At 33.8% G+C, this 27,195-nt stretch overlaps 1 protein-coding gene across 4 annotated transcripts in view; it reads right to left on the reverse strand.

Moving 5' to 3' along the window:
• HDX (highly divergent homeobox) overlaps nt 1-27,195 on the reverse strand; it is a 206,092-nt gene that overhangs the window by 161,837 nt on the left and 17,060 nt on the right. For 3 of the 4 annotated variants that reach the window (XM_070461781.1, XM_020880858.2, XM_020880857.2), the window contains exons 2-3: nt 15,296-15,442; nt 8,569-9,687 (exon numbers count right to left, since the gene is read on the reverse strand). In XM_070461781.1, coding sequence (XP_070317882.1) covers nt 8,569-9,687; nt 15,296-15,442 — 1,266 coding nt within the window. The remainder of the gene's footprint in view (nt 1-8,568; nt 9,688-15,295; nt 15,443-27,195) is intronic. The other variant, XM_070461782.1, reaches the window with a different exon arrangement.

Here is a 27,195-nt window from a genome sequence, read left to right on the forward strand (position 1 = left end):
ACCTAGACAATATTATGCTATGTGAAATAAGTCAGAGAAAAACAAATATCATATGATTTCCCTTATATGTGGAATCTAAAAAACAAATGAACAAACATAAAAGAAAACAGAGTCATAGAGACAGAGAACAAACAGGTGCTTGCTGTGGGGAGGGACATATGAGTGAAAAAAGTGAGAGAAATTAAGAGGCACAAGCTTCCAGTTGTAAAACAAATGAGTCATGGGGAAGAAATGCTCAGCATGGGAAAATGTAGTCAATAATAATGCAATATCTTTGCATGGTGACATGCTAACTAGACTTATCATGGTAGTCATTTTGTAATATATAGAATCACTGTGTTATACACCAGAAACTCACATAGTGTTATAGGTCAATTATGAGCAAACAAGCTCATAAAAAGATCAGATCTGTGGTTACCAGAGGCAGGGAGGGGAGAAGGAAAAATGGATAAAGGTGGTCAGATGTGCAAACTTCCAATTATAAGATAAGCAAGAACTAGGGATACAATGTACAACATGATTAATATTATTAACACTGTTGTATGCTATATATGAAAGTTGTTAAGAGAGTAAATCCTAAGAATTCTCATCACAAGGAAAATACTTTATTATTTTATAAAAATTTTATGTCTATATAATATAATGGTAATCATTTCATGATGTATGTAAGTCAAAACATTAAGTTGTGTACTTTAAAACTTATATAGTTCTGCATGTCAATTATATCTACATAAAACTGAAAGGAAAAAAAGCTGCAGTAATCAAAACACTATGGCAGTGGCATAAAATACAGACACATAGCTCAATGGAGCAGAATCAAGAACTCAAAAATGAACAAACCCATATAAGTTCAAATAATATTTAACTACAAGACCAAGGTTACTCAATGAAGAAAAAACAATCTCCCTAATAAATATTTCTGGGAAAATTGGATATTCACATGCAAAAGAATGAAACTAAACCCCTATTTTCCATCATCCACAAAATTAAGTCAAGATGAATTAAAGACTAGCAACTGTAAGACTCCTAGAAGAAAATAGGAAAAAAATCTCCTTGACACAGATGTTGGCAATGAGTTTTTGTATATGACACCTAAAACACAAGCAACAAAGTAAAAAATAAACAAGCAGAACTACATTAACTAAAATCTTCTGCACAGCAAAAAGAAATGGCTGACAAAATATAAGGACAACCTATGGAATTAGAAAAAATATTTTCAAACCATGTGTCTGGTTAGGGTTAATATCCAAAATAAACTTTAAAAACTCATCAACTTAATAACAAATAAACAATAATCCAGTTAAAAATGGGCAAAGGACCTCAATAGACATTTTCCAAAGAAGACAGATGAATAGCCAGAAGGTATATGAAATGTGCTCAACATCATTAATCATAAGGTAAATGCAAATTAATATCACTGTGAGATTTCACCTCAAGATTGTTACAGTGCCTATCATCAAAAAAGACAAGAAATAAAAAATGCTGTCAAAGATGAGGGTAAAAGGGAAAACTTGCACACTGTTGGTGGGATTATAAATTGGTACTGGCATTACACAAAACGTTATAAAGGATCCTCAATAATTTAAAAACAAAACTGCCATATAATCAATCAATTTCACTTCTGGGAATATATCTAATGGAGACAAGGACGTACTGTACAACACTTGAAACTTTGCTCAATTTTTTGTGGCAGCCTGGATAGGAGGGGAGTTTAGGGGACATGGAAACATGTATATGTATGGCTGAAGCTCTTTGCTGTTCATCTGAAACTATCACAACATGGTTAATCAGCTATACACTAATACAAAATAAAAAAAATTTTTTTTAAGAGAAAAGAGATATGCACCCTGATATTCATAGTGACATTATTTAAAATAGTCAAGACATGGAAACAACCTAAGTGACCATCAACAGATTAATGAATGAAGAAGCTATAAAATATAGAGAGAATGGAATATTATTCAGCCATAAACAGGATGAAATTTAGCCGTTCACAATAACATGAGTGGACCTGAAGGGCATTATGCTACATGAAATAAATCAGAGAGAGACAACTGATAAATGATCTTACTTATATGTGGAATCTAAAACAAATAGATTAAAAAAAATGTAACCTCATAGACAAGGGTATCTGATTTGTGCTTACCAGAGGCAGGGAACTGGGGAGTGGGAATTGAATGAAAATGATTAAAGGTACAAATTTCCACTTAAAAGATAAAAAAGTGCTAGGAATGTAATGTACAGCATCATGACTGTATTTAACACTGCTGTTGCCTTGAATATTTGAAAATTGTTAAGAGAGTAGTTCCCAAGAATTCTTGTCACAAGGAAAGGAAGATTTTTTCTTTTTTCAAAAAATACACACTAGATAGTGGATATTAACTAAGCTTATTGCTTAGTAATAAATATTGAATTGCTTAGTAATCATTTCATGTGAATAAAATCATTGTGCTGAACACCTTAAATTTGCACAGTACTGTATGTTAATTATATCTTAGTAAAACTGAAAAAAAAAAGATATACAAAAAAATGCCAAAAAATAAAATGAAAAGAAAAAAATACAATATGCCATGTTAACAAGATAAATAGAAAAATGCACATGAACACATCTTAGATACAAAAATAGCATTTGACAATAGTCCAACCCATATTCATGATAAAAGTACTCAACAAACCAGGAATAAAAGGGGACTTTTATTCTTTATCATCCTGATAAAGACCATCTACAAAATCCCCACAGATAATACCATACTTGTTAGACATTGTTTTCCATTTAACATCAAGATGAAAATATGCCTTACTGCTTCTATTCAGCATTGTATTGAAAGTTCTAGCAATTAGCTAATAAAAAGAAATAAAATGCAGTAAGGTTTTACACAAGTAAAACTATCTGTGCTAACGGATGGCATGACTTTATATAAATAAAACCTTAAGAAATACACTAGTATTTAACTAAAAGATTAGTTCAATACTTTCTCAGGATACAATATCAATGTACAAAATTCAATCATTCAAATCCAACAATTAAATTATGAAATTCCATTTAAAATAACATTAAAAGTTATATACTTATATATAAATTTAAAACAATAAAGACAAGACTTGACTGAAAAGTATAACACACTGTTAAAAGAAATTAAATAAGATCTAACAAGTATAAAGGCATACCATGTTCATGGATCAGAAGACACAGGATTATTAATACAAGAATATTCCCCAAATTTATCCACAGGTCAGCATGATGACTATCAAAATTCCATCTGTTTTTTCATAAAGTGATAAGCTAATCCTAAACTTCATGTGCAAATTTAAGGGACCTAGAATAGCCAAAATAATTTAGATAAAGTAGAAGACATGTGGAGGACTCACATGTCCCAATTTCAAAACTTCCTACAAAGGTATAGCAATTCAAATAGTGTTGTATCAGCATAAGAAGAAATATATAGTCTCAAAACAATAGAACTGAGAGTCCAGAAATAAAGCCTTCCATATAATCAATTGATTTCAAAAAGGATGACAAGACCATTAAATGGGGAAAGTATAATCTTTTAAATAAGTGGTGATGGGACAGTTGGATATTCATATACTATATAATCAAGAAAAACTCCTACCTCATGATATACACAAAAACAAACTCAAAACAAATGAGCCATCTATATGTAACAGATACAAGTATAAAATTCTCAGAGGAAAATATGTGAGTCACTGTTTGTTACTTCAGCTTAGGTAATAGCTTCTTAGATACAATACCAAAAGCACAAGAAACAACAGAAAAAAAAAAAAAAACAGATAAATTGGACTTGATCAAAATTAAAAACATTTGTGTTTAAACAATATTCCCCATGAAAGTGAAAGGATAAGTGTATGAAGTGGGAGAAAATATTTGTAAGTCATATACCTGATAAGGATTAGTATAGAGAATATGAACTGAACACTCACAACTCGAAGAACAAATGAACATTTACAAAGTGTCTAAATTCTCTGAATAGGCATTTCTCCAAATAAGATATTTGAATTGTCAATAAGCACATAAAAAGAGTTAAAATCGTTAGCTGTGAGAGAAATGCAGATCAAGACTTTCATTACAGTGACTATAATCAAAATCACTGATGTGACAAGTGTTTGTCAGGATATGGAGAAACTGGAATCCTTTTACACTGATGGTTGGATTGTAAAGTGATACGACCACTTCAGAAAAAAAAAATTGGTATTTCCTCAAAACTTTAAGCATAGAATCACAATAGGAACTGGAAATATACTCCAGGATATATAGCCAAGAGATATGAAAAAAGTATTTCCACACATAAATTTGTATATCAGTGTTCATAACAGCACTATTCATAATAGACAATGTGGAAACAACCCAAATGTTTATCAACTAATGAATGGATAAACAATCAATGCTATATATACACAATGGAATATCATAGAACAATGCAAAAGAAGGAATTATTGATACATATTATAAAATGGACCTTGAAAACATTATGCTACCTGAAAGAAGCCAGTTACAAAAATCCATCATATTGCATTATTCCATTTATAATAATATTTAGAATAGGTGCATCCATAGAGAGAGAAAGTTTGATGATTGTCTCGTGCTGGGATGGGAGATTTGGTGTGCTAATGAGTATGTAGTTTATTTTTGAAGTAATGAAATATTCTAAAATTAGATTGATACTGCTTTAACACATCTGTGAATATATTAAAAACTATTTAATTGTATATTTTTGAAGTGTGACCACTGTACTATGTGAATTATATCTCAATAAAGTTATTTAAAATTATCCATGCTAACTACAAGGGCTTCCTTAGTGGCTCAGTCAATAAAGAATCTGCCTGCAATGCAGGAGACATGAATTCGATTCCTGGGTTGGGAAGATCGCCAGAAGAAGGAAATGGCAACCTTATCCAGTATTCTTGCTTGGAAAACCCCTGGACAGAGGAGCCTGGTTGGCTACAGTCCATAAGGTTTCAAAAGAGTCAGACACAACTAAATATGCTAACTACATCTATTCAACACAGATTACTATTACTTTTTAAAAGCTGAATATTGCCTGAGAGTTATTTTAGCAAAGTCATTCAATCTTACTGGCACTCCCTTTCCGCAGGTCAAAATACCATTTGTATTGGTTCAGAAATGATGTTTACAGTTTTTACAGCCATTAAATTTCCATGTTTACTTTAAAAATGCACTTAAACCTATAAACACTGAATAAATTTGGAGGATGCTATCAAAGTACTTCTACTGTTAGGGATACATTGTACTTATTTAGTACCTTTTAAAGAAAGCTCAAAATGTTCTAACTCTATTAACTTCTAAGTTGCTATGATGTCCATGAGAGTTGAGAAGACAGTTAATTATTAAGTAATAATAATTGCAACAAACCTAAATTTATATCATTTGTCTTCCAATATCTTCACATAAGTTATCATCAATTATTAATCTGTTATCAACATAGCACTCAACAAAAATAGGTGTACTGGCATGAACATAATATGGAAAATGAATGGCAGCTTGGAGCCCAATACGGTTGCAATCTAGCCCCAAAGGAATGGGGTCAGCCTGAAATAGAGCTGGGCTATATAATGTGGTATTCCACAGTGACTCTAAAGCAGAGCCAATTTCAACTTCCTAGCTTCCTCATGTATTCCTCAATTTGTATTCAGCCACCTATATAGCCTGGAACTAGACTATACTCCAGGAATAGAACCTCAGCTTGAAGATACTTGGCACAACAGAGAAAAGAGACAGATAACTCTCATATAGTCCCAATGTCAGAAACTTAGAAAATTGCTTGCTTGCTTATACTTTCATAGCTAGAAAGTTGACAAGATGGTCACTGGTTTTATCTTTCTAAGTCCTGATCTACTAATAATACAGGTAGGTAATAGAATATCATCAAAATCTTGGATAACTACCATGGGCTGAACGTTTGTATCCCAGCTCAATTCACATGCTGAAATCTAATCCCCAAGGTGCTGGTATTTCAAAGTGGGGCATTTGGGAGATGATTAGGTCATGAGAATGGAGCCCTCAAAAATGGGACTAGTTTCCTTATAAAAGAGACCCCAGAGAGCTCTCTTGGCACTTCTAACACGTGACAAGTCAGTGAAAAGATAGCTATCTGTGAATTAAGAAGCAGGCACTCACCAGACACTAAATCAGCCAGCAGCTTGATCTGGGGCTTCCAAGACTCCAGAACTATTAGAAATAAATGTTTGTTGGGTTTTAAGTCACCCTGTCTATGATATTTTTGTACTAGGAACCCAAATGGATTGCCATTAATCTTCATGGACTGCACTTGCCCAGGCTGCCTTGGTTCCCTAAGATCTCCATTAATTAAAATAAAGGTGGGACATAAAAATAATGTGTCAGTTATACTTCAATTCTGCAAACACTGTCTACCATACTGTCTCAGGTCAAGTTGGAGGAGGTCTGTTATAATATGAATAGAAATATATAGGCTTTTAATACATAGATTATGGTGAAGTTGAGAGCTGATTTCCAATATTCTTTCAGTTATTTATTTCTCAACCACCTTGTGATAACTGTGGGCTGTGCAATATTTTACTTGAAATGGAATGTAAAGAAGACCTGGACTAGCAGAGGTTCATTAACTTTCCAACCATGATGTAACAAGTATAAGAAAGTTTATTTGCCAGGAATGTACAAGGATCCTTGCACAGATTGTCATTTCATATACAGCATTCCTGTGAAACAGGTATTATTAAATGCATTATACAAATGAAGAAACTGTTACACAGAGAGTTTATGACACTTGTCTGAGGGCACACAAGTAGAAAGTAGCAGAGCCTAGATTTGAATCCAGGTCTGTCTGGTTCTAAATCCATGTCCTAATTTTTGTCAGATTGTCTTTCTTTAAAGAGATTACTTTTCAAAAAAAAATGTAGCTAAGTTTATTCCATTTAAAAGTTACTTTCATATAAAATAAACTTAATTTCTTTAAACTTTCACTCAGGAAAAAAGATAAAGACTATAAAAATGTAAAACCATAGGAGCAATCAGTTTGAAAAAAAAACTAAAAATTAAACTCTGCACTCTCAAGCCTCCAAATACTCTATATTGTTAGGCTGTATGGTAAAGTAGAAAAAAGAAACCCCACATGATGCATTTCTGAGTTGGAATCTTGGTTCTGTCCTGTATTGGCTGTATGATTCTAGACATGATATTAAAATGTGGATAAAATGCTTATATGATCAGACTGCCATGAAGATTAAATTAGATGAAGTATACAAATTTACTGATGGTGCCTAGTACATGCAAGGTCCTCAACAATTCATAAATGCTATTGTTATGATTGTTAGGAGCAACACTGAGGGGATGAAGAAGTACAAAAGAGTTAGGTGAATGAAAGGGGGCATTGTGGAGGATCCTACAGGTATGGTTCAATGTTACTTTAATCATGCCTTAGGAAAGAACAAACATAGAAAAATGAAAAGATCCTTAATAAGAAATGTCTACTAATGATGATGATGGAGTAGTCTTCTGTTAGAGGTAGGTGCCAGAAGGATACTTCCTATACTCTTTTATTGCTTTTCATTTTGTAGCAGGGAGCTATAAGATAAAAGGAGTCAAGAGAAGTTGGTTCCTTATATTGGTTAAGAATAGCCTGGAAGCATTTTAAATACAGATAAAAAATACTGTGTTTGAAAATTAAAGGGTCTAGCTAGTAGCAAGAAAAAATAGCAAACATTCCTGCCCTGCTATTCAAATTCTCTGAAGCAGATTTTTCAGAGAGAAGATCTATGGCCTTAAGAGATATTCTGAAGTAGGTTTATACCTCACTGTTGAGATTATTTGAAGCATATATAAATAACTGAATATGTGAAACAGTAAAGAAATAATGCCTATTTTTGCACAGGTCTAAAATTGTTTTAATTCTCACTCTGAACTTATCTCTTCCTTATAAAACAACACAGTATTGTAAGTATCCTCCAATTAAAAATAAATTTAAAACAATAAAAAGTAAATGTTTTTAAAAAGACAGTTTGATTAATGCTGCACTTAATGTGTTAATAAAGCATTTACTCAAAAAAAATGGCTGAGTTATTGCAGGCTCTGACTTCTCAACCATTGTCACCTAGAGCAATGATTGACTTGCCTGGCTACGTACCCAGGGAAGGCACCACTCATCTAGTGACATCTTCCAAAACTGCAAGTAAAAACCATAGCAAGAATTATCTATGTTCAAGAGGATGCATCTAGACAATTTAGTCCTATTTTAGTGAGGAGAAATGCCATGCTTCCCATAAGGCTATTGTTGCCTGGACCAGATAATTTTAAATGTTAGGAGAAGGTTGCTATGTTGTAGCAATTATTAACTTCCATGAAAAAAAAAGGACTCATCATTTTTAAACATGACAAAGAAAGCATAAAATTCTTTAAAGAGTTGACCCCCAAACTGCCATTTAGAAGAAAAAAATATTCAAATTACTTCAAAATATGAGTTACGTGACCCAGGTATCAAGTCTAGTTGATTACCAACACAATTTTTATACCAACAAATTTGTATGAAACCTTTATAAAACAAACTTACACATTACCTGGTAATTGTTTTGGTTTTGTGATAACCTCAATTGGTTTGATGATGCGAAATGTGAAGAAAAATTACTTCGTGATGGATTTGTATTACTGTACATTGCAGTAGACGCTGTATGTAATGAGGTCCGTGGTGTCAAATGGTATTCTCTGTTTTGATACAGTACATTGTCTGACAAGTCTCTAATATTCACCATTTGTGAATTTGGCATATTTCTTCCTTGTCCAGGCAAAGTTGTACTTTGGTTCTCAGCTCGAAGGGAACTGCCACTTTCATAAAATCTTGAGTAGCTTGGTATCTGTGCTCCCATCAATGCCAATTCTTCCTCTCTGGCATATTCATCATCAACATCTCCAGTCTCCATTGCAATGGACAAACAAGTTCCTTCTGTTGAATTAGGAGGCTTCTGTGGGGCATTTCCTCCCAGAATTCTCTGTGGGTAATCACTAACTGCCAGTGAAAATACTTCACGGATTTCCAAATTTTGTGTTCTGCAATAAGGGTCTCTAACTGATGATTTTTGCCCACATAAGTTGTGTGATGCTAGACCTGTGTGTTCAGGCTTATATGACCTTTGAATTCCAACTGGTTCAATTTTGCAAGGTCGGTGGCACACAGATGGCTTTTGAGGTACCGTCATCTCAGAGGCTTGCACTGAAGAGCTTCCATAGTTTTTCTTTGTGTGATTGTATACAGAATTTCCAGCATTTAGCACACTTGTCTGTCTTGACAAAATAATTGTTTTTTCACCTAAGAGTAAAGAGGCATTTTTACAGTGTGCTACTTGTCTTTGAACAGGAATGTGCAACTGAAACTCAGTATCATTTTTACTGGCTGTTTTCTGGATAGGGATTTTATGTGCTTCTGTAATTTGTGTATTTGAATGCTTGGTTGTCTCTTGTCTACTTGATGAACTGGCTGGACTGTATATACCAGTTATGATGACATCATTATTGGGCGATGTCCAAGAAGACTGTTGACTTGAGGGTGAAGCAATATTAACCATATTTCTGACTGTAACATCTGGAGCTGCCAAAGAAGTACCAGAAACAGTTCCTGTTGTTGTTGCTCCTGATTCAGAATTCTTACTACTCATTTTTCTTCTTTTATTGCCAACCCACGTCTGGAAGGATAAAAAATATATATATATATTATGGAAAAGTTCTTAATAAAAAGTAAGAAAATCAATTTCTATGTGATAAATTATATTTTCATTTGTCATAAATCAAGGCCTATACAAATTTAAAGGAAAAATATATAGTAAAAGAAAAAGCAAAATATAAGATCAGAGACCATCAGGAACCAGCACATAATAAATATGTAGAAACATTGATGTGAATTGTTGTGAAAGTTGCTCTGTTGTGTCTAACTCTTTGTGATCCTGTGGACTATACAGTCCATTAAATTCTCCAGGCCAGGATACTGGAGTGGGTAGCCTTTCCCTTCTCCAGGGGATCTTCCCAATCTAGGGATTGAGCCCAAGTGTGCTGCATTGCAGGCAGATTCTTCACCAGCCGAGCCACAGGGAAGCCCAAGAATGCTGGAGTGGGCAGTCTATCCCTTCTCCAGTGGATCTTCCCAACCCAGGAATCAAACCCAGGTTTCCTGCACTGCAGGCGGATTCTTTAACAACTGAGCTATCAGGGAAGCCCCAGAAACTTTGATAGAATAGTATTATTGCTTTTCTCCTCAAAATCCAGACAATTAATCTGCAGCAAGAACTTCTGTTCTATGAATATATCATAACTTGCTTAATTTAATATTGCTAGGAATTTAGATTACTTTTAAAATATTCACTATTATAAGCCATATTGAAATACACTATTGTACATGCATCATTGTTCTATTGGTCCATTAGAATGCCATCCTAGAAGGAAAATTGCTTGACTTTTTGACATTTTCAATTTACCCTCCAATGTATAAAAGTACTGGTTTCCCCACACCTCAACAACACTTTGCATTATCCTTCTGTAGTATCTATAAGCCCAGGAGTTAAGAAAAGGTATATAATTGCTGTTTAGATTTTAGTTTCTATGGTTACTTTCATTGAATTTCTTAAACATTACCTATACCAGTTAAAAAAAACCTTAATTTTTATATTGGGGTGTTTGTCATTTTTAATTGATTTATAACAGCAATTTTCTACTAGAGTTGGCAGCACTTTGTCACAATTTGCAAAAACTTTTCCAGTTTGTCATTAATTTATGGTAGCTATTTTCTTTTTTATGCTTTTATCTACTTACTGAATTTTATACACTGAATATATATTATTTTTGTTTTCTTTTAGCCTTTCTTTTTTCTTTCTTTTTTTGGCCACCTTATTTATTTTTCAATTGAAGGATAATTGCTTTACATAATTTTGCTGTTTTCTGTCAAACATCAACAAGAATCAGCCATGGATATAACCAGAAAAATCAATAAAAATAATACCAGTGGTTGGCATTTAGGATTTGATTACAAAATACATACTTTTATATAAGTATTATAACAATCTTTGTATTATTACACTGAATCATTTTTCCTTTTAAAATGTACAATAAATATTATGCTCCACAAAACAATCACTAAAATTTATAATTATTTTAAAATGCATATCATCTTATAAACTACTAAAATACATTAATCTATTTAAGAACTTCAAAAAATAAATAAGTGAAAACATTAAATGGCCTAGCCTTGCACAAACGTGGTGCTAGGTGTATTTGGTTAATTTAATGGGATGTACTCTTGAAGACTGCACAAATCATCCAATTTTCAACGTATATTTTATATTGTATACAACATCAGACGTTGTAAAACTATAAATAAAAGCTAACACTGAATTCCATTATGTGTTTATATATATATATACTACTTTGCTAGGCATAATTTTTCTAATTTTATAAATGAAGAAACTGAGAATCAAAAATATTAAGTAGCTTGTAGAAGGATCTCCTGACCAGTTACTGGCAGAGCAAGGAATCAAAATCAATTTAATTTTAACCTCAACGAACATTATCCTTTCTCTATGGTGAGAAACTCCTGAAATGGAGTTGGCCATTTCTGTGGGTCATTTTAATTTTATAATTAGTACTTATCTAATAATATGTTCCAGAAACAGAGGTGCTCACTCCATTTTGCTTCACAAGAGGCTGTGGGAATGTAAAACTCACTTTTATGTAGTTTACTAAAGAGTAGAAGTGAGGATTACAAGCAGAGAGACAAATGAATATAAATGTCACAAGAGAAGGAGGTAGGGGGGAAATTACAAGATTTTAAAGTATATACTCGAGTAATATTTAAAAAGAAATGTTTGTGAATAAGTATAATTTCAATTTATTGTTCAAAAAGGTGAATATTACATATACTCAAAATAAGTCACTGTGTTATGACTTTTCAAATAAGAAGAATATGCACAGGAAGCATGATGCTTTGTAATTTTAAAATTAAAAAATTTTCAGTGGGAAAGCATAGTGAATTGATAAAATTTGAACTCAAGATCTACTACATCTGGAGGGCAGCTCTGGGCAAGATTTCTAAGAAAACAAACAACCTATCATTTTCCCATCATAGTATCTATCTTAACACAAGAATTTTAAGAGCAATATTATTACATTGCAAATTTATGGCTTACTTTAATAGTTTTATAGTTCACATACGTAATTACTTAAATAGTTTACTAGATATTTATATCATGTACCCATGAAAAGCAAAATGCAATAGAATATCAAATGAATATGAAACTCAGCTGTCTAACAATCTCACTTGTTCAGAATGCAGCCAATACAGATGTCACAAGATCCATGTACTTTACTGAAAGGAAAATCCTTGATCTTAAAACACTTAATCTTATTTTGCACATAATTTTACCAAACCTGGTATCCTAATCTATAGTAAATCAGAAATAACAAAACAAGAGGGGCATTGGTAATAGTGATTGCTGTTGAAAGCACCTTGATAGCACTAAAACTAAGAATTTTCATTAAATATTACTTGCTAAAAAGAAGAAAGGAAAATCATAAGAGAACTGATGTGAGAAATCGTTAAATGTCTGGGGTTCTTTAGTAAAGGAGAAAATCATCTCGTATATCTTACCATGTTATAAGCATCATTATTTTATAGCACAGTATAGTAATAGATTTCCACAGTAAAACTCTTGAGTCAAAAAGTAAAGATTCAGTTATTTTCAATAGTTTCTATTCAAATAAAGTAGGAAAGTATATAGTTAAGAATTACTTTATATTAAAATGTTGAAAATAAAGAGATTTCATTACCTAAGGGTTCCCAATAACAGAATTAAATTTTACTAAAAGTCATTCAGCCACAGGATCCAAAATTGACCAATGCATATAGAGTATAAAAGATTCTCATTCCAAAAGTTTCATTGGTGAGAGGAAAAAAAAAATGGGTTAATCAAAATTGATATGATGAACATTTGGGGTTTGGAACTAATAAAGTGATACTACATAGAAAAAAAGAAAGGTAATGAACTTGGGTAACCTATCCTTAGTGTCCATAAAATTATTTTTCAGTCAACTTTTTAGAAATTCAACGTCTCCAAACTTTTCCTTTTTCTATACTTCCTTCTTTTTTTTTCCTGTTCTTTTACCCCACAATATATATAGATATATAGATATACTGTGCTTAGTCACTCAGTCATGTCTGACTCTTTGCAACCCCCATGAACTGTAGCCCACCAGGCTCCTCTGTCCATGGGATTCTCCAGGCAAGAATACTGGAGTGCATTGTCATGTCCTCCTCCAGGGGATCTTCCCAACCTACGGATCAAACCCAGGTCTCCCGTACTGCAGGCAGATTCTTTACCATCTGAGCTATCAAGGAAGCCCAAGCATACTGAAGTGGGTAGCCTATCCCTTCTTCAGAGAATCTTCCCAACCCAGGGATTGAACTGGGGTTTCCTGCATTGTAGGCGAATTATTTACCAGCTGAGCTACCAAGAAAGCATATATATATATATATATATCCTAGGTGTTTTAGCCTTTTAAGTTCTTTACACATTGGGATTAAGTTCTTAGTACAGTGAGATTTCAGTTCTTTTGAGTAAAAGCACAACAAGTACTATACTAAAATAATAAGGGAAGATCTCCTTCAAGTAGAATATGTAGACCTATATCAAAATATCAGAGGCAGGGGAGGTTGTGGAATAGTGAGTCTATAAACAACTCACTTCTCCTCTGGCTAAAAAACCACCAAAGTTGTGCTGAAATTTAGATTAGGAAGATGGAATTTCTGTAGAATTTACACTCTCCTAGAACAGAGAGAATGAATCCATTTTACACAATTCCATATAACTTGCATTATATGGAATTATATGGAATGCAAACTTGCATTCTAGAAAGTTCCTTTCTTTCATTTCCATTATTTATTATAGATTTCACACCATTTGGAGCATAAATATAAGCCTTTGTATTTCAACACTCTCAATACTCAAGTACAGTCAAATAAGTCATTAGCAGGAAGATTGTAATTGAAAATTGGAAATATGAAAGGTCCACAAAGTAGCTGCCTAAGAAGACTTTTCACTTTAAAATAATGGTAAAATAAGAGATAAGAAAAGAAAGAAGTTATTGCAGGAAAAAAAAAAAACCATGAGTTTTTACTTATAAAATAGAAATCTCATCAGCTTGAAATATTACATATTTAAATTTTTTCCTAAGGCAATTAGTTTTTTTTTTTTTCTCAAATTTACCAAAGGGATTGCAAATAGGTAATTTAGAGCTAGCAGTTGGAGACATTTCTAGTTCTTACACAAATCTGAGTATGATCTCAGCACAGATAGCCTGGATATCAGCGCCCCCCCCCCCACTAGAATTAGTGACAAAATTCCCTATATGAAGGTAAATATATCCTTCAGTCAAAAAAATAGATTTTCCAAAGAATTCTTATCAAGGTTTTTTATCTTTGGGGGTCTTTGAATGTTTCTTCAACAGAAAAATAAACTTAGAGTCCTTTCTGTTACCAAATTAGCCTAATGAATGACAAAGTTGGGGAAGTTGCTACTCTTTGAATCCCTAAATTTTCAAACCAGCAGGATTTCCAGCATTTTCAGACAACCATAAAAGGACCTATATTCTCACTATGAAATCTGTGACTAGTTGTTACATTTATCTCTTGCCTCCTCTCTGTCACCTTCTCACTGCCTTTCCCAAATGTGTAGCAGCTCTGATTTTTAATAGCTGAATAACTATGATTGTAAAAAAAGGATTTTTTTTCCCTAGGGATTTTCTGTCCCTTACCTTGTAACCCATTAAAATGCATACATTTTACTTAGAAGATGTGGCATTTATAAAAGACTATGTTTTCCTAAAAAGACATAAATACTAAAGTCATAAGTGCCTGATGAAAAAATTTAAATGCATCAAGAAAATATGCAAAGTCCCTTGGTAAATGCATGTTTTACTGATATCAATTTGGAGGGTTATATCTATATTAATTCTAGGTATAAACAAAGCATGAGATCAACAACTAATCCTAAAGGTACCTATAAGTAGAAAGGACTGGGATTTTTTTTAAAGATATTTTAAAAATGAAAAATTTTAGTGCTTTCAAGCTATTTGGAGAAAAATACATATTAAAGAATTGTGTTTATTAAAAATAGTAATTTTATACAAGGGAAATTAAGCTATTTATAAAGTTAGTGACTTCATATCCTGATAGTTTTTCTCATATTAAGCAATTATTCCTTGCAATAAAAAGTATTAAATTCAAGAGTTTAAGACCTGAATACTTACCCTGACTACACTGAAGTCCAGCTTAGTCTCCTGTGCACACTGTAATATGAGCTGAAAGCAATTTTTACTTTGATTTGTCATTCCATTTTCATAATAACGCTGTAAAATCCTTTGTTGCTCTACAGTAAATACAGAACGTAGATTCATCTAAAAATAAAAGAAGATACTCTGAAAATTGGAATAAAAAATGGGTATGTGTAGAATTTGCATGTTTTTGTTTTTTTTAAATAACTTCAGTGCTTTCAAGTTGTGAGTTTTTTTTAAGTGAAATATTTTCAGTAATGGGCAATAATTTGTGTGCCAAAGGGAGACATGTTCTCACTGAAAATTATGCATAATGTGAACACTTATTGAACTTGTTCAGAAAAAAAATCACCTTTAAAGACAAAAAAGAAGAAAGCCTTTATCTGGATAGTGTCAGTGCATAAGGAAAAAAAAAACACAAGTTCTTTCACCAAAACAAGTATTTATGGCTAGTAAAGCCAGAGATAGGTAGCCATACATGGTCAACTCACTGCTCTTTGTCAAGCAAAGCATCTGGCATATGTCTTACAGATAGTAGCTGTGCTCTGGAACAGAAAGGTGCTTTCATTTATTTTTTTCTTTTTCTGGGATAAAGGGGTTCATTTTAAACAGAAGTCAAAATCTCTCTTTAAAGCTTAAAAATAACCAGGAAGGTTTAGTGACTATGAAAATGTGTTTGCTTTACACAATACTAAACAAAATAATTATTTTTAACAGCTACAGTATATAAACCCAAATTAAAAATCATGTACATTTTCCTAAAAATAAACCATGTACTTGCAACTGACATCATAATTAGGCAAGAGAAATTTTCTTAAAAACACAGTACTCTTCTTGTTAATAGGCAAGATGTTTAATATTATGGGAATAACTCTGTGAATCTCACAAATAAGAGGCAAGCCAAGCTCTTCATAAAGAAGATGAATTCCGGTAGTACATTTTATAAAGAGGAACACATAATTAGATAAAGGCAATTTCAGGTTTCTTTTAAAAGTTGTCACACCAAAACTGTTATTCCTAGAAGTTGACAGAAAGAAAACCTTCTTTCCAAGGAATGAATCCTTTCAAAATTAGGAAAACAGCAGCAACAAAAACAAACCAAACAGAAATCATTCTAATATGCTGGGTATGCAAACAACTAAGTACACTGACATGGAAAATAACTTCCCTTTTAAAAATATGTTGAACAATAAAGTTTCATAAAGAAATTAAAGATAGCCATATAGATATCCAGTGCAATCTGTACACATGGCTTTTTTTTTCTTGACCATACAAATGTCTTCCTATATAATATTAAGAGATTTTATGAGAGAAATTCACATGTAGAAGAGGGTAGGAACATTCAGAAACAAACTACTTTACAAAGAGAACGCCAATGTGGAAATGTAAATCTCTTATCTGCAAACTGACCAAATTTTCAAGAATGTTTGGGCCAGAGTGTAGGGACAATATTCATCAAAGCAATATTACTATCATGTATATCAGTTTTCAGAGCAATTCTGGGCTCCTTTTCCTAAACGGTTTAGCTACAGTCAGGAGATGAAGTTCAAACACCTGAAATATCTCATCTGGTGTGGATTAAGTAGTAAAGTACTTTTGAATGAGATATGAGGAAAATATAGAACAAAATTACATATGTTATAGTTCAACTATATGTTACAATTGATTTTTTAATTACATAAATTAAGAATTTTAGTTGGAGTTTCACTATCAAACTCTCAAAAATTAATAGAATGAATAAAAAAATTAATAGAATGAATAGACAAAAAAGTAGAAAAATATAGTAGACTGGAAAAGCACAGTGAAGCAATTCAACATAATTAAGATTTATATAATTTTCAAACAACAGCAGGATACAAATTCTATTCAAGTTCCCATAGAGTATAAACCAGGAGACACTAGACTTTATCCAAGGACACAAAACAAGGTGCAAAATTTTATGGTCTAAAGGTATTGAAATCATAGAATCTGTTCTCTTATCACTGTGAAATTATGTTAGAAATCAATATCAAAAGATATTAGGAAATGACCCTATTTTCAAGTGCATTGTGACATTTACCAAGAGAGATCTTTGACTTAGCCATTGAAAGTCTCAATAAAGTTGAAAGACTGAAAAAACACAGAGGGTGATTGCAGAGAAGAAAGCATTTAAATGAGAAATTAATGTCAAAGATATTTTTAAAATCCCATGAATTTGGAAATTAAATGTCTGCTTTTAAATGATGGGTGTATCTAAGAAGTCATAACAAAGAAAATTAGAAAATATCCATAACAGTACAAAAATGAAAAGAAAAATAATTTTTAAATTTATTTTTTAAATTTATTTATTTATTTTAATTTGAGGCTAATTGCTTTCCAATATTGTAGTGTTTTTTGCCACACATTGACATGAATCAGCCAGAGGTGTACATGTGTTCCCCATTCTGAAAACCCTCCCACCTCCCTCTCCATCCCACTCCTGCACTGGGTCATCCCAGTGCACCAGCCCTGAGCACCCTGTCTCATGCATTGAACCTGGACGGGTGATCTATTTCATAGATGACAATATACATGTTTCAATGCTATTCTCTCAAATAATCCCACCTTCACCTTCTCCCACAGAGTCCAAAAGTCTGTTCTTTACATCTGTGTCTCTTTTGCTGTCTCATATATAGGGTCATTGTTACTATCTTTCTAAATTCCATATATATGCATTAATATATATTGGTGTTTTTCTTACTGACTTACTTAATCTCAAAAATATACAAGCAGCTCCTGCAGCTCAATTCCAGAAAGAAAACATTTATCAAAATTTGTTCCATACAGCTGAAACTGTTCAGTGCAACTAAATGCAATGAGGAATCTTGAATAAGGCATGAAAACAAATAATGGATACTAGCATAAAATTTTGTGAAATTTGAACAAAATCTCTAGCTAATAATACTGTTTAACATGTAAATTTTGTTTTGTTTTGCTTTGATTTTTTACAACATAGTATTTCTTTATATTCTTAGAACTGGATTAGATGCTTCAAACATTGGGAAGACCCAGAAGGATCGGGTGGAGAGGGAGGTGGGAGGGGGGATCGGGAAGGGGAATACATGTAAATCCATGGCTGATTCATGTCAATGCATGACAAAAACCACTACAATATTGTAAAGTAATTAGCCTCCAACTAATAAAAATAAATGGAAAAAATATTTTAAAATTACTAAAATAATAAGCTTTCTAGATTTTAGCAGTAATACTAGATGTCAGAATAAATGAAACTATATCAAAGTTTTGAGTGAATGCAAATTAGAAATCTAGCATTCTATTCATACTTCAGTCAAATGAAACCAAAATGTTATAAATTTTTTTAGCTAAGCTTTTGCACACACACACACACACACATAGTGTGTATAATATTATATATTTTAGAACTTTGTTATGAATTTTATGAATTTTTTCTCAAAAAGTTCATTCTTTACCTGCTCAACTAGATATACCCTATAATCAAGAAAACTTATTATCTCCAGCTGCCCTCATTATCTTGGCCGATGGAGAGGCAAGTCATTGAATGCATGAAGTTCTTAACCATCTGTACAAACACCAGGAAAAGAGTTGAAAATTTTTTTCATTCTAAAAGTTGGGTTGTTATTTATGTGGAAGATAAAATAACCCATTGGATTCATGAAAATTGAGACCCACTGGGTTGAGTGAGGGAAGGTAACTGAATTAAGGGATTAAATATCAAAATAACAAGTCATTTAGCTTTACCTCATGAGTCTAATAAATACTCTTTGCATTGTAGCAACCACTGAAAATATGCCAGCCCACAAGTAATAAGACAATCTGTGCCTTACTTTTTAGCTTCACTGGAGACTATTTGGTAAATCATTAATTCCTATGAGCATCCATATCCTACTCAGTAAAATTCTGGATTATATGACTTGGTTTATTTACCAATCTGGACTGTTGCAAATAATTTAAGATATGTCAGCTCATCTTTCTTAGTGCTTTTGTTGTTGTTGTTGTTTGTCTGTGACTTGCAGCTTCCAGAATCTTAGTTACCTGACCAGGGATTGAACCCAAACACCCTGCAGTGGAAGTGTGAAGTCTTAACCACTGGACTGTGAGGGAATTCCTATTTTTCTTAAATTCTAAAACATGCTAGAGTCGTAACATATTTATATATTTTTAGGATAATGAGGCCTTTCCGTTTATCTATCATAGTCATATGGAATTTCTTAGGTTGCTCTCTGCTTTAGAATTTGGCTTTTTAATGAAGACCCTGAGCCACTGGGAAATGATTAAATTATGTTTAGCATGTTCTATGCAACCAAACAGAGCAATGGGTGAAATATTTTAGATATACTGCTTTGGAAGTACTTGAAAAATACAACTTTGAGGAATGACTGTCTCCTTAGGAGTTCCAGATAGCTAAGGCTGTATTTTCGCATTGGAATATTTCAGATAAATTCCTATGAAATACTCTTTATATATCAAATATCATACTTAAAACCAGTGTTAATAATGCCCTAAAATTGTATTAAGTGGGCTTCCCTGGTGGCTCAGACTGTAAAGAATCTGCCTGCAATGCAGGAGGCCCCACTTCAATCCCAGAGTCAGGAAGGTTCCCTGGAGAATGGAATGGCTACCCACTACAGTATTCTTGTCTGGAGAATTTCATGAATTGAAATTGACTGGCAGGCTACAGCCCAGGGTGTCACACAGAGTCAGACACAACTGAGCAAATAATGCACATTTGCAACGTATTAAGGGGCTAAACCATTTGAAAAATACAAAAAAAAAAATTCATAAATGCTCATTCTTCAAAAACCTGATTTTGAAAATGGAGTGAATCTATAAAATCATCAACAACTCAAATAGAAGACATTATTTCCAATGTCAAAACTTTTATTTTTTTTTATTTATTTACAAAGGATTGAGTTTTAGGCTAATATAATAACTTGAATATCTTTATCTTGGCCAGTAGAACTGTTAGCATTGTCCTTTTAATTCACTATTATTATTCACTTTTAAAATTCTTGTTCAGTCACAAAGTTGTATCCAATTGATTGAGACCCCATGGGATGTAGCACACCAAGCTCTTATGTCCACTACTATTTCCTGGAGTTTGCTCAGCTTTTTATCTATTGAGTTGATGATGCTATCTGTCTCATCCTCTGCTGCTCCCTTCTCCTCTTGCCCTCAATCTTTCCCAAAATCAGGGTCTTTTCCAATGAGTCAACTCTATGCATCAGGTGGCCAAAGAACTGGAGATTCAGCTTCAGCAACAGTCCTTCCAATGAATATTCAGGGTTGATTTCCTTTAGGATTGACTGGTTTGATTTCCTTCAGGATTGACTGGTTTGATTTCCTTCAATCAAAGGGACTGTCAAGAGTTTTCTTCTAGCAGCACAATTCCAAAGCATCAATTTTTCAACACTCAGCCTTCTTTACGGTCCAGCAATCGCATTAATACATGACTACTGGAAAAATGATAGCATTGATTATACAGACCCTTGTAAGCAAAGTGATGTTTCTACTTATTAATATGCTGTCTCATTTTGTCATAGCTTTCCTTACAAGGAGCAAGCATCTTTTAATTTCACGGCTGCAGTCACAGTCTTCAGTGATTTTAGAGCCCAAGAAAATAGAGTCTGTCACTGCTTCAAATTTCCCCCCTTTTATTCGTCATGAAGTGATGGGGCTGGATGCCATGGTCTTAAGTTTTTTAATGTAGAGCTTCAGACCAGCTCTTTCACTCTGCTTTTTCATTCTTATCAAGATACTCTTTACTCCCTCTTCACATTCTGTCAATGAAGTTGTATCATCTGCATATCTGTGATTTTTTTATATTTCTCCCAGCAATCTTGATTCCAGCTTGTGATTCAGCATTTTGCATCAAGTTAAATAAGCAGGGTGACAACATACACCCTCGTCGCACACCTTTTGCAATTTTGAGCCAAGCAGGTCCACATCTGGTTCTGTCAGTTGTTGTCCTGAATGCAGCCTTCAAACAATTCCCAAGAAAAAGAAATGCAAAAAAGGAAAACTGGTTGCTTGAAGAGGCCTTGCAAATAAAAAAGAAGAGAAGCAAAAGCCAAAGGAAAAGAGGAAAGATATATCCATCTGAATGCAGAGCTCCAAAGAATAGCAAGGAGAGATAAGAAACCCTTCCTAAGTGATCAATGCAAAGAAATAGAGGGGAAAAAATAGAATGGGAAAGACTAGAGGTCTCTACAAGAAACTTAGAGATACCAAGGGAATATTTCATACAAAGGTGGGCACAATGAAGGACAGAAATGGTGTGGACATAATAGAAGCAGAAGATGTTAAGAGAGTTGGCAAGAATACACAAAAGAACTATACAAAAAATATCTTAATGACCCAGATAACCATGATGGTGTGGTCACTCACCGAGAGCCAGATATCCTGGAATGTGAAGTCAAGGGGAACTTAGAAAGCATCACTACGAACAAAGCTAGTGGAGGCAATGGAATTCAAGTTGAGCTATTTCAAATCCTAAAAGATGACACTGTTATAGTGTTACAACAAATATTCCAGCAAATGTGAAAAACTCAGCAGTGGCCACAGGACTGGAAAAGGTCAGTTGTCATTCCAACCCCAAAGAAAGGCAATGCCGAAGAATGCTCAAACTATTGTACAGTTGCACTCACACACTGGCAAAGTAATACTCAAAATTCCCCAAGCTAGGCTTCAACATTACGTGAACTGTGAATTTCCAGATGTTCAAACTGGATTTAGAAAAGGCAGAGGAATCAAAGAGCCAATTGCCAACATCCATTGGATCATAGAAAAAGCAAGAGGATTCCAGAAACAAACATCTATTTCAGCTTCACTGACTATGCTAAAGCCTTTGTGTGGATCACAACAAACTGGAAAATTCTGAAAGAGATATTAATACCAGGCCACCTTACCTGCTTCCTGAGAAATCTGTATGCAGGTCAAGAAGCAACAGTTAGAACCAGACATGGAAGAGCAGACTGGTGTCAGATTGGGAAAGGAGTATGTCAGGGTTGTATATTGTCAACCTGCTTATTTAACTTATATGCAGAGTACATCATGTGAAATCCCAGGCTGGATGAAGCACAAACTGAAATCAAGATTGCCAGGAGATATATTAATAACCTCAGATACACAAATGACACCACCCTTACGGCAGAAAGTGAATAGAAATTAAAGAGCCTCTTGATGAAAGTGAAAAAGGAGAGTGAAAAACCTGGCTCAAAACTCAACATTCTGAAAATGAAGATCATGGCATCCAGTCCTATCACTTCTTGGCAAATAGATGGGGAAATAATGGAAACAATGAGAGACTTTATTTTCTTGGGCTCCAAATCACTGCAGATGGTGACTGAAATAATGTAATTAAAAGATGCTTGCTCTTTGGAAGAAAAGCTATGACCAATCTAGACAGCATATTACAAAGCTGAGGTATTACTTTGCCAACAATGGTCTGTCTAGTCAAAACTATGATTTTTCCAGTAGTCATGTATGGATGTGAGAGTTGGATCACAAAGAAAGTATAGTGATGAAGAATTGATTCCTTTGAACTGTGGTGCTGGAGAAGACTCTTAAGAGTCCCTTGGACTGCAAGGAGATCAAACCAGTCAATCCTAAAGGAAATGAGTCTTGAATATTCATTGGAAGGACTGATGCTGAAGCTCAAGTGCCAATACTTTGGCCACCTTATGCAAAGAGCTCACTTATTGGAAAAGGTCCTGATGCTGAGAAAGACTAAAAGCAGGAGAAGGGGACAACAGAGGAAGAGATGGCTGGATGGCATCACCGACTCAATGGACATGACTTTGAACAAGCTCCAGGAGTTGGTGGTGGACAGGGAAGCCTGGCATGTTGCAGTCCATGGGGTCGCAAAGAGTCAGACATGACTGAGTGACTGAACTGAACCGAACTGAAGACTTTCAACAACAACAAACAGTTTTGTCACTAAAAAATCCCTTATGTTTCTTCTTTGTAATCAGTCTCTCCAGCCACCCAGACCCTGACAATTACTACACTGTTCCTATTATTTTCACTTTTATAGAATGCCATATAGACAGAAAACAGTATGTATTTTTTCTGAGACTAGCTTCTTGCACTTTGCATAATGTATTTGGGATTCATCTGTATTGTCTTTATCAATAGTTTTCTTCTCTTCTTGCAGAGGAGAATTCCATGGTAAGAATAACACAGTTTATCTATTCATTCATTGAAGGACATGTGGCTATTATGAATAAAACTATTAAAAACATTTGTGAAAAAAAAAAAACAACATTTGTGTTCAGGTTTCTGTCTCCAAATATGTTTCCTTTTCTCTTGAGTAAATACCTAGGATTATGATTGCTGGTCACTCAGCAAATGTATGCTTTACTTTATAGAAAACTGCTGAACCATTTTCAAAAGTTGCTGTACAAATTTGCTTTTGTACCAACATTCTATGAAACTTTCAATTCTTTCAATTCTGTACTATATTTATTATTATCAGATTTTTTTTAAAAAATCATTTTAATAGTTGTGTAATTGTATGGTATTATTGTAGCTTTAATTTGTATTTCCCTAGTAACTAATGATATTGAGCATCTTTTAATATGATTATTTGTCATTCACATCTTCTCTGTAGAAGTCTCCAAATATTTTGCAAGTTTTTAAATTGGGTTGGTTGTTTCTTCTTGTTGAACTTGCAGGGTTCATTACATATCCTGCCTATAAGTCCTTTATGAGAAATATTACTTGCAAATAAATTTTTCCTCATTTGTAGCTTGTCTTACTTTAATAACTGTATTTTACAGAACAGTTTTTAATTTTAATGGAGTCCAATTTATCACTGCTCTTTCATATTATGGACTGTGCTTTTAGTGTCATATCTAAGAAATCTCTATCTAACACAAGGTCACAAAAACTTTTCCTGTGTTTTCTTTTAGTCGCTTTATATTTTTGCATTTCACATTTAGGTTTAGGATCCATCTGGAGTTGATTTTTGTATATGGTGTGACGTACAGATCAAAGTTTTATTTATTTATTTAGCATTGTGATATACAATTGTTCCAGTGTCACTAATTGAAAAATAATTTACTGAACTGCTTTTTCATCTGTGTAAAAAGTCATTTAACCACATAAGCATGCCTCTCTTGCTGGTCACTCTTTACTGTTCCATTGATCAAAGTGTTAATTCCTTAATCAAAACAACATTGTCTTAACTACTATAGATTTATAGTAAGTCTTGAATCAGGAAGTGTAAGTCTTCCAACACTGTGGTTTAAAAAACTCAAGTTAGCTACTAACATTCTTTTCATCCTCTTATGAATTTTGGAATCAGATTCTTGGTACCTGCAAAACTTCTGGTGGGATTGGATTGAATCTATAAATCAGTGTAGGGGCAACTAGTATGTCTCCTAAATCATGAATACATTTCTCTATAATTATTTAGATTTTGTTTGACTTCTTTCCTGAGAGTTTTATAGTTTTCAGTATACAGAGTCAGTACATAGTCCTTTAAATTACATACCTATGCATTTCTTGTGTTTGGGGGGGACTTAGGGGGACTATTATAAATGGTATTTTTAAAATCATGGTTACTATAGTTAAAAATGACATAGTGTATATTGAAATTTGCTGAGTAGATTTCAAGTGTTCTCACTATACCAAAAAAAAAAAAAAAGAGAGAGAGAGATCTAAATAGAAAAATGTGAGTTGATGGATATATGAATTATCCTGATTGTAGTAATCATTTCATACTACATTTACATATCAAACCATCACACTGTACACCTTACACATACACAATTTTCATTTGTGAATTATACGTCAACAGAGCTGGAGTCTTTTTTAAAAAAATTCCAATTGTTCATTGCTAGTATATCAACATACAATAGATTTTGGTATATTGACTTCTATAAACTCATTTATTGGTTTCAGAAGCCTTTTTTGTTGATTGTCTGGTCTGTGCTAACCAATTATGTCATTCACAAAGAGAGAAAGACTTATTTCTTCTTTACCAATACATTTGCCTTTTATTTCTCATTGTGCCTGACTAAGACCTAGAGTATAATGTTTAAATGAAAATGAAAGGCAAAAAGATAGGACACTGAAAGATAAACTCCCCAGGTCGGTAGATGCCCAATATGCTTCTGGAGCAGAGTGGAAAATAACTCGAGAAAGAACAAAGAGACAGAGCAAAAGCAAAAATAACACCCAGTTGTGGATGTGATTGGTAATGGAAGTAAAGTCCAATGCTGTTAAGAACAATATTGCATAGGAACCTGTAATGTTAGGTCCATGAATTAAGGCAAATTGGAAGTGGCCAAACAGGTGATGGCAAGAGTGAACATCAGCATGTTAGGAAAAGGTGAACAGAAATGGACTGGAATGGGTGAATTTAACTCAGATGACCATTATATCTACTGCTGTGGGCAAGAATCCCTTAGAAGAAATGGAGTAGCCATCACAGTCAACAAAAGAGTCCCAAATGCAATACTTGGATGCAATCTCAGAAACGACAGAATGATCTCCATTCATTTCCAAGGCAAACCATTCAATATTACAGTAATCCAAGTCTATGCCCCGACCAGTAATGCTGAAGACACTGAAGCTGAATGGTTCTATGAAGACCTACAAGACCTTCTAGAGCTAGCACCCCAAAAAGATGTCCTTTTCATTATAGGGGACTGGAATGCAAAAGTAGGAAGTCAAGAGATACCTGGAGTAACAGGCAAATTTGGACTTGGAGAACAAAACAAAGCAGGGCAAAGTTTCACAGAGTTCTGCCAAGCGAGCACACTGGTCATAGCGAACACCCTCTTCCAACAACACAAGACTCTACACATGGACATCACCAGATGGTCAATACCAAAATCAGATTGATATTTTTTGCAGCCAAAGATGGAGAAGATCTATACAGTCAGCAAAAACAAGACCAGGAGCTGACTGTGGCTCATGAACTCCTTATTGCCAAATTCAGACTCAAACAGAAGAAACTAGGGATAACAACTAGACCATTCATGATCTGAGCCACAATCAGCTTCTGGTCTTGTTTTTGCACTCATCTCACACGCTAGTAAAGTAATGCTCAAAATTCTCCAAGCTAGGCTTCAACAGTAGGTGAACCGTAAACTTCCAGATGTTCAAGCTGGTTTTAGAAAAGGCAGAGGAATCAAAGATCAAATTGCCAACATCCATTGGATCATTGAAAAAGCACGAGAGTTCCAGAAATAACATCTACTTCTGCTTTATTTACAATGCCAAAGCCTTTGACTGTAAGGATCAAAACAAACCATGGAAAGTACTTAAAGAGATGAGAATGCCAAACCACCTGACCTGCCTTCTGAGAAATATGTATACAGGTCAAGAAGCAACAATTAGAACTGGGCATAGAACAGCAGACTCATTCCAAATCAGGAAAGGAGTACATCAAGGCTGTATATTGTCACCCTGCTTATTTAACATTTATGCAGAATACATCATGCGAAATGCTAGGCTGTATGAAGCATAAGATGGAATCAAGATTGCTGGGAGAACTATCAATAACCTCAGATACGCAGATGACACCACCTTTAAGGCAGAAAGCAAAGAAGAACTAAAGAGCCTCTTGATGAAAGTGAAAGAGGAGAGTGAAAAAGTTGGCTTAAACTCAACATTCAGAAAACTAAGACCATGGCATCTGGTCCCATCACTTCATGGCAAATAGATGGGAAAACAATGGAAACAGTGAGAGACTTTATTTTCTTGGTCTCCAAAATCACTGCAGATGGTGACTGCAGCCATGAAATTAAAAGACACTTGCTCCTTGGAAGAAAAGCTATGACCAATCTAGACAGCATATTACAAAGCAGAGACATAACTTTGTCAACAAAAGTCCATCTATTCAAAGCTATGGTTTTCTAGTAGTCATG

The sequence above is a fragment of the Odocoileus virginianus genome, chromosome X (genome assembly GCF_023699985.2).
Source record: "Odocoileus virginianus isolate 20LAN1187 ecotype Illinois chromosome X, Ovbor_1.2, whole genome shotgun sequence".
Classification (NCBI taxonomy): domain Eukaryota; kingdom Metazoa; phylum Chordata; class Mammalia; order Artiodactyla; family Cervidae; genus Odocoileus; species Odocoileus virginianus.